Genomic DNA, 8754 nt, shown 5'->3' with positions numbered 1-8754 from the left:
CAAAGCATAGGTGCTGATGGACCAAGTGGGAAGCTCAGAGTCATCATCACAGTGGCCATCAGAAGATCCATTTGGTCAGGGTCTTCTGCCTTTGCCAGTAGCAAAGGCCAATATGGAAATCCTGCCTTGGTTCACAACTCTCATCCCACTACTCTCCAAAGCATAGGTGCTGATGGACCAAGTGGGAAGCTCAGAGTCATCATCACAGTGCCCTCTTCCTGGCCATCAGAAGATCCATTTGTTCAGGGTCTTCTGCCTTTGCCAGTAGCAAAGGCCTAATATGGAAATCAAAACAGATTAAGCTGCACACTTTCAAAAATAGACTGAGCTGAAACCACTGAACCAGGATGTGAGGAAATTGGTAACCTTATATATAAACCTGCTGTCTCCACTGGCCCTTTGCTGAATTAAGAGCTCTTATATGTCCATTTGTCTGTCCAGGACAAACGAGCTTGGAGGGAGAGACAAACTGTGAGCACCTGTGAAAAGGAAGAGGATTATGTGGCCAAACAAAAGGAAGGGTACTTTAAGGGCACCTTGCCTAAGGCCTCATCCTCTTCCCTTCTCTATTTTCAATAACATGTGGAGGCCTTGCACTTATGAAGGCTCTTGTGTAGTTTGCAACCCTGGATTGTTAAGGTTCTAAACTGGGCATTTAGCCCCCATGCACACAGGGGATTCCCTACTACAGAAGGTACAGTAATAGCATTGGTGGAGGGTGAGAAGGAGGTGGATACCCTCCTGTGAGTATCTATCATACTAAATGGTTCCTTACCCAAGAATCTAGCACCCCCGCCTGCTATCTGTTATGGCCAGTTGGAGCTCCTGCTTTAAAAAAGAATGCCGATGTTGCTTAAATTTTTGGATCTGTTAAAAGGTGTTTAATATATTTTTGATTAAGTTAAATCAATACTTTTTGGGTCAAACAATTCCTTTTTGATCAAACAATTCTCAAGATGGCTTACAATTGTAAAGCATATCCCTTGGAGAGTGGGTAGTTAGGCACAAGATATGTCTCAAAATGAATGGGACTTCAGTCCCTGTTAGCTCCTGCTAGTATGGCCAGTGGCCAGGAATTACAGAAATGGAGACCCAAAACATCTACCCACCGTGAAATACTTGAACCCTAATTTGACACAATGCCAACTGTTATACTACTAGCTTAGTGCTTCTCATTTTATCAGATATATGGGACCAGCAATTATTCTTTTTCATACTAGCATCATATTTGTGCCCAGTGATTACATTTTTTCTTTCTCTCCTATTAACTTGCCATGAATTGACACAAGCACTGTTCCAGGGACCACTACTTTGAGAAGAGCTTCCCTAGCTGATGAATATGACCACACTGTGATTCACTTCAGTGTTGTAGTTTGGGGAAGTTGGTGCTGAGAGCTCTTTCTAGCAATAAAAAAACCCCTGCACTTTCTGCAGAGCCTTTTGCTTTGGATCGACCAAACAAAGGTTTTCCCCTTGTTCTTCCTGGGAGGCAGGGAAATGCAACTTCCCAGTGGCTGTTGATCCTTTGCCCAGTGGAGTGAAGGCCTGGCTGTGTTTCCTTTCAATTCTGTCCCTCTGGGACAATATTAGAAATTCTTGTGAAGAGAAGCCCTTCTTTAAAAAGGCTTTTCTCCTCTCCTACAAAGGATGGGTGCTAGTTATGATATAGGGATACACTGAATGAAAATCAAATAATGTTTGTTTCCTGAGTAATGACTGTTTTCTTTACATACAGATTAATTGTATGTATAAATTCATTTGGGAACTGCCAAATTAACAAAGTGTAAGCTACTCATGGGATGTTTTTGGCTGAAGAGTGATATATAGATAATGTAAATAAATAAATATATAAATAAATGTGATTATATAGTTGATATTTCTTTTAAGAGAAAAACAGTTGTACTTGAAAATAATTCCTGTGCTGGACTCTCTTAATCTTTTTGTCATAGGGGCAACAAACAGACAAAACAAAGAACAGAAAGGACAAGCATACAAAGATGGGGAGCGGGGGATGGAATCAAATCAACAGCAGCTTTTTGGAAAGTAAAAGATATAGAAAAATATCAGAGAAAAAGAAAAAGAAAGAGGAGATGTTGGTGCAGACACAGACACAGCTCTCAATGATAACATTTAACCAGGCCTTTTAATTTTATGATCCTTGCCCCTATTAAAATAGCATATTTAGCATAACAGTTCATAACTGCAATTGTCAGACCCAAATATAAACCTCAGATCCATGAGAAATTAAAAATCTAGTCATGTTGTTAGTTTATTTTTAACATTCGAATTATCTTGTCTTCCCAGGCACATTCAAAACTTGTCTGCTTTCTTGCTTGACAAGAATTTGGGAACAATCAGAAATTGCCAGCAAAAGTGACAGAGGCCTCTCCCATCAAGTCACATTTCTGACACTTGTTTCTCATGGGAGAGAAAACACTGTGGAAACCAAAACTGACCTATGCTCCTTATGTCAATGGTTACATCCACATATCCATGTTCGGCACTGTGATACATAGCTTCCTTCAGAGCTTTCAGTCTGGCCTTGCTGTTGCGGCTGGCACATAAAGGCGCGGGAGTGCTGTCTGCCAAGTCAGTTCCCTCAGCCAGTATCTCCTCCAGGGACAGGATATCACTCTTCTCCTTCTCTGGCTGAGCAAGCAGCTTACGAAACACATTTCTGTCAATCACAGGGCAAAAAGAAAAGGGTAGGGGCAGGGAAGGTGGGGAAAGGCCACCAGATTGGAACTGTTCATAGCGAAGCTAGAGCTAACTAGACATCTAGCTAATGCTAAATCTAGTTAGAATGTCTAACTAGATTCTCTAGCAAACCAGCTTTCAAGCAAAGCTTTCTCCCCCTTTTATGAAATATAATTTATTTGGGCTTGAGGCTGCAAGTCCAATGTCCAAAACAGAGATTCCTTCTGTTCATCAACAAGCTTACACCATTGTGGTACTCAATGGAGTCATCCCCAATTGATGAACTGTCAGAAATAATCAATCAAACCCAGTGAGCATCTTCTCCCTTACCTCCCACCTACCTTATATGCTTACATCTTGCTAGCTGCGCATGTTCAGTCCTGTGGGGGATAGAATAAGCAATGTATCGAGAGCAAATGGGCAAATGAGTGTCTGCCTGAGTGTGTTTACTGGGGAAAGAAACATCATTCTCTTGCTAAGAGAAATGATGGATGCATTATGCCATGCAGTGTAATAAAGGAAGATATGTTCCGTGATATCCCAGATGACAACCACAATCCAGACATCACAGTGGATTCTTCACCTGTCATATGAACCTGGCATTTTCTGGGCTTTGCAATATGCATGGAAGATAGCTCAACTTCCATGGCAGATGCACCAACTCTAAATGTGTTACTCCTCAAAACTTCATTTCAGGTGAGATCCTGTCCCCCTGCCATGTCTACAGCACCACATGGATTAGAAAGTTCATCCTTTACCTTCTTGCTTTTTTAAATAGAAATATTACAAAAATATTAACAAATCTTTAAAACTTGCAGTGCTGCTCTGGAACTGTGGTATGGTGCTATGGCAACATTACAGATGCTAGACAATTACATAGCCAGTTTTGATGACTGAACTTACAAAGCCCACCTTGGCCTTGGAGAGAGGAACGAACATTTACACTGAGTACAGTGAGGCTGCATACACATTGTTCCTGCTGCTTATAAAATGTTTAATCTGCCTTCACCCTTATAGAAAATAAGCCTGTAGTAAATTCTTCCTCCCTAATATAGCTATAGGTGTCATTTTTTTTTCTTTATTTCTCTGTAGAATTTTGTGCAGAACTGGGTAAGAGTCACATAATTTGGATCACTGAAGTTTACTGTGTAATCATCAATAACAAAAACTGTATTCAGTCCCTGAAAGTGACCATATCTGCTAAGCAATCCTATGCTCTCCCAGGAACATTACAACATACATCTGAAATTTGAATTTTGACAAATAAACTGCTTCTTCAGAATAGTATCAATTCAGAATGGTGCTAATACAAGTGAAGATGATAATGATGGAATGGGAACACACAGACTTCTCTAGTTAGGAAATGGAAGTGTTCTGGAAAACAGCTGTGGCAAAGAAGAACCATTCGGGGATCTATAAGTGTTTATTAAGGAGGAATGAAATTGCTTTTGAACAGGTTCTTTGAGACCCTCACACACACCCCTCTCCATCCTTACAGTGACATAGTGAGTTTGCCTTTCTAAAGGACCATCCACACATTGCAAGTTTATCACTCCACAATAGTAAGATCAAGCAATTGTTTCCATGTGTAAATGGGTCACCACAGATCTACTACTGCAGAAATAGCTTTGTTATCACCCCACTTTAAATATAATGCTGTTCATCAACTGGGATCAATTTACACACTCAGAGGAGTCCAGGATTAAATGCTGAGTAATAAATCATTTACAATTAAGTGTGGAACTGCTCTTGGATTCACTTCCTCTGTGCCTCACATATTAACAGATCTGCATCTGGTACATTTCTCTCCCATCTTAAACTTGCTTTACTTTCACGTTGATCTTCCTCTTCTTCCCCTTGCCTCTATAATTAACAATGTTTAGAACACAACCAAGCAACTACCTTGATGGGATTTTCTCTCTGCTTCACTATGGCTGTTTCTCCCAAATTTGGCAGAGTTGTGATTTCATATCTACTTAGGGCCCCATGACACCTTCAGATTGAAGAGCTCTTGGGTTGCTTCATGAACTCAGCCCTTGTTCTCATAATCTTCCTCCAATGCTTCACAAAATTTGTCAAGGCAAGGAAACTATGCCTTATGAGGAAAGCCTTAGGGAGCTGGGTATGTTTAGCCTGGAGAAGAGATGGTTAAGGGGTGATATGATAGCTCTGTTTAAGTATCTGAAAGGGTGTCAAACTGAGGATGGAGCAAGCTTGTTTTCTGCTGCTCCAGAGAATAGAATATGGAACAATGGATGCAAGCTCAAGGAACAGAGATTCCACTTCAACATTAGGAGGAATCTCTTGACAGTAAGGTCTATTTGACAGTGGAACACACTCCCTCGGAGAGTGGTGGAGTCTCCTTCATTGGAGGTCTTTAAACAGAGGCTGGATGGCCAACTGTCGGGGGTGCTTTGATTGTGATTTCCTGCATAGCAGGGGGGTTGGACTGGATGGCCCTTGCAGTTTCGTCAAACTCTATGATTCTATGATTTGTAACTGAAGACATGACTGAGACCCGACACCCCCCTGACTTTTGCAGTTACCAGGTGACACTATAGCCACCTACTTGTTTATCCAGAAGTGAATCTGCTTTGGAGGGAGCCCAGAAATAGAACTTGAGAAGACGAACTTAGAACTAGTGCCTGGAGAAAGCTGAGGAGGAAGTCTATCAGTGTCTTTTCATGGATTAAACAACCTTTAAGGTACCTTCTAACTCCACAGTTCTGTGGTACAGATGTAAATGTATGGATCCCAAGATTGTTGCAAAGTGTTTATTTTCACTTCCATCAAATATGAGGAGTAAATATGAAGTCTTCCTTTCTCAGACATTTTAAGGACATAAAAGAGGCCTCCTGGTTCAAACCAGACATTCGTCATTCTTTTCCCCAACAGAGGCCAATCACCTTGTCTGGGAACTTACAAGGTGGGCAAGAAGGTGTCAGAAGCTGCCAGGGCTATGTCTGGGCAGTCCATGTTTCTTTGGTTCTCCAGCTGTTTAGAATTTCAGTTCCAAGAAGCCCTAGCCAGAATGTTCAGGAGTTCTGGGAGTTTACAACACATTATGGGACCAGAGTTGAAAGCTACTGTCCTAGACAATGTTCCCTAGATACTTATCACTGGAGAGTGAAGGCTTCCATATCAGTGGGGCAGTGAATCCATGCTGGGTTTTATTCTGAATTTAAGGAACTACTAAAGATTCTGAACCTTTTAATCAAAAAGGTTTAGCACACTGGATAGTTCCTCTAAAGTCTGGAAACCACCAGCTGCCACTGTACTTGCTTAACAGAATCACTGGCTCTCCTTGTCTGGAAGAGTAACACAGGTTTCCAATTCAGGACAAGATAACATGTTTTCTGACCCTTACCTTGTGCTGGTTCCTGACTTGTGTACTGATGCTAACATCTGACATAATTCTTATCATCCCACACACAGGTGACTGCAGCTTGATAATAACAGAACAAAACCACACACCCTGCCCACTGTTTGTTGTCAGTGTTTGATGCACAGGCATACTGCCTCTGAACATAGAGATTCCTTTAAGTTACTAAGGTTGGTGGCCACTTACTGACCTAGCCTAATCTTTTATCCAGTCTCTGAAACAAAAGAACACTGCAACATTCAGCAGCACACTTATAAATGTGGAGATTAATGTATGTGACTAAAGCATAGTGCACACATTTTGCAATATTTTACACCATCCTATATACACAAATCACCTCATTTAATTAGGGCTCTCCCAACTCTACCTGTGTCCATGTGCAGCAGCCTGGCTGAAGGAGTTCATATCACCTTGTGGAGTCATAGAAATTCCATTTCTGTACATGGTTCCAATCATGGGGTCAGCACCTCGTTCCAAAAGGAGACTAACCAATTCAAAATTTCCTGTAAATCAATAAAGTGAGGGTTGTTTTTTTTTAAACCCTCTTCAATCAGATTTTCTTAGCTAGGGAGTTATTACACAGTTTGATAAGAAAAATCTTACCAGCAGCTGCTGCCAGTTGCAATGGAGTTTCCGAATAGTTTTCTTCACCATGTTCCAAAGAACCTTCTACTTTGGCTCCTGCATCCAGCAACAACTACAAAGGAAATTCACCATTTAAGGCTGTTGATTTATACCTGTCTGCAAGATCCTGAAGATTAATTAGATGCAAAAGGAGGTTGGGCAGTCCCAAAGCCAACTGAATTCAAGGTCAATTCACTTTCCAACTGGGCTTGTGATTAGTTGCATATTTATCTAACCCAGGATGCATTTTTCAGTCCTGTGTTTGGTGTAGGTGAGTCAGAAAGTGTATCAGGAAGGAAGCGGATCTGGGGGCAGGGCCAGCCACATTGTAATGCTGCAAGGTGTGACAGGGAGAGCTTAAATGTTTGCAAAAGTGCACCATCCTTCATGACCCCTATATTTGTGGGGAAGCACTGCTGAGTACTCTATCATGGGCAAAAACAACAATTCAAGACACCATTCACATAGAAGCCAAACATTTGTAATAATCAGACAAATTCTTCACTTGAAGCGTACCAGAAATCCACGCTTGTGGTAAATGTAACCTCAGCTTGAAAGCAAGAGCTAATTAACGCTTGATTTTTCACTTTTTCAGTACTCCTACTTCCAGTTTTATTGCAGAAAAAGCTGGCCACAAAAATGGGTGTAGCTCAAGGGTGAGCAACTGTCAGAAGCTAGGGGGCAGCATTAGCCTCCTAGGAGAACATGGAGGGCTGCACCCTCTGGTCAAACCCTGGTCTCCAGAGTCGCTGTCCAACACTCAAACCACTACACCATGCTGGCTCTTAATTCTCACTCTATTTAGAATCAATGTAGGCATAACATACATAAAACAGGAAAGCCCATATTTCCTGCTTGAGGTACTATGGCAGCAAGTCCTGGGTGGCTCCAAATCACTGATATCTCATGGACAAAACAGGATTATCTTTCCCCCACCATTTTGGGTTGAACCACTTCCCCTCCTGCTAAGCCCACAAGCACCATTTTTCCTACTTCTCAAGCAAGGATCTGTTCTGGATAGGCTAAGAGCTGTTTCACCAAAGAAGATCCCAAGGATTGGACCTTGGATTTATCTGTAATTGTTCAATATTCAAGATTTATATTAAACTCAAAAAATTCTTCTAAGATAATTAGTAAATAAATCAAGACAAAGATATTAAGGGGGAAAGAACCAGAAACACATGTTGTTATGTTGCATAGGATACCAAGGTCAAGAGACCAAACTACCCTCCACCTGCCTTGTCATGCTACATTTGGGACCATTGTCCTCCTTCCACTTTTTATTCAATATAAGCTTTACAATCTACAGTATTAAAAAAGGCATGCAGAAATATTAGTGGGGGTTCTAGCCTAAACTTTTAAAATTTTGTCTTCTAAACCAGCCACTTATCAATTCAGAGCTTAGTCTAGTGAATGCGGTTTGCCTGAGGTGGTCACAGTTCCAAGTTTGTCTTTACTGTAGGAGTGTGGCAGAATGATGTCATGTGTGTAGCTATTCACATCTTTTTCATTCCTTATTAGATTTTGTTTCATGGAAATTAAAAAAAAAGTGTGGGAAACAATAAGAAAATGTAGGAGGAGGACTTTGTTGTCATTATGTGCCATCCAGTTAATTCTGACTTATGGTGAGCCTCTTATAGAGTTTTCTTGGCAACACTGATTCACTGTCACTGTCTTTCTCTAAGGCTAAGAAAGTGTGACTGCCCCAAGGTCAGCTAAGAAATTATTATCCCATCTGGATCCACTATAAAATTCCATAAATGACACAGGAAAGATGTATAATAAAATGGCTTTTCTAGAAGTACCCAAGGAGCATTAAGAGAGTACTTGATGGCTTATTTAGTTTTCACATGCAAAAGAAGCCTCAAAATAAGAGCAATCTTGTGGCAATTGAACACTTTCTTCAGAATGCCTTGACACATTGAGAGATCCTTTTGTCGCTGAGGACAAGAACATCTGTGAATATTCTACAACCTTACAAGGCAGTGCGTGCTTAAAATTATAGTCTTCACAGGCTTTAGTTACTGAAAATGAGAACAGCAATAGATAGT

The 8754-nt window shown here is 41.0% G+C and overlaps 1 protein-coding gene across 2 annotated transcripts in view; it reads right to left on the bottom strand.

Moving 5' to 3' along the window:
* Positions 1-8754, bottom strand: part of BTBD11 (BTB domain containing 11) — a 279566-nt gene that overhangs the window by 30753 nt on the left and 240059 nt on the right. The window contains exons 8-11 of one of the 2 annotated variants that reach the window (XM_042470071.1): positions 6683-6776; positions 6447-6582; positions 3039-3077; positions 2457-2677 (exon numbers count right to left, since the gene is read on the bottom strand). In XM_042470071.1, coding sequence (XP_042326005.1) covers positions 2457-2677; positions 3039-3077; positions 6447-6582; positions 6683-6776 — 490 coding nt within the window. The remainder of the gene's footprint in view (positions 1-2456; positions 2678-3038; positions 3078-6446; positions 6583-6682; positions 6777-8754) is intronic. The other variant, XM_042470073.1, reaches the window with a different exon arrangement.

Source organism: Sceloporus undulatus, chromosome 5, assembly GCF_019175285.1.
Source record: "Sceloporus undulatus isolate JIND9_A2432 ecotype Alabama chromosome 5, SceUnd_v1.1, whole genome shotgun sequence".
NCBI classification, from domain to species: Eukaryota; Metazoa; Chordata; class Lepidosauria; order Squamata; family Phrynosomatidae; genus Sceloporus; species Sceloporus undulatus.
The sequence above is the reverse complement of the archived record's forward strand: the minus strand, read 5'-3'. Positions and strand labels throughout refer to the sequence as shown.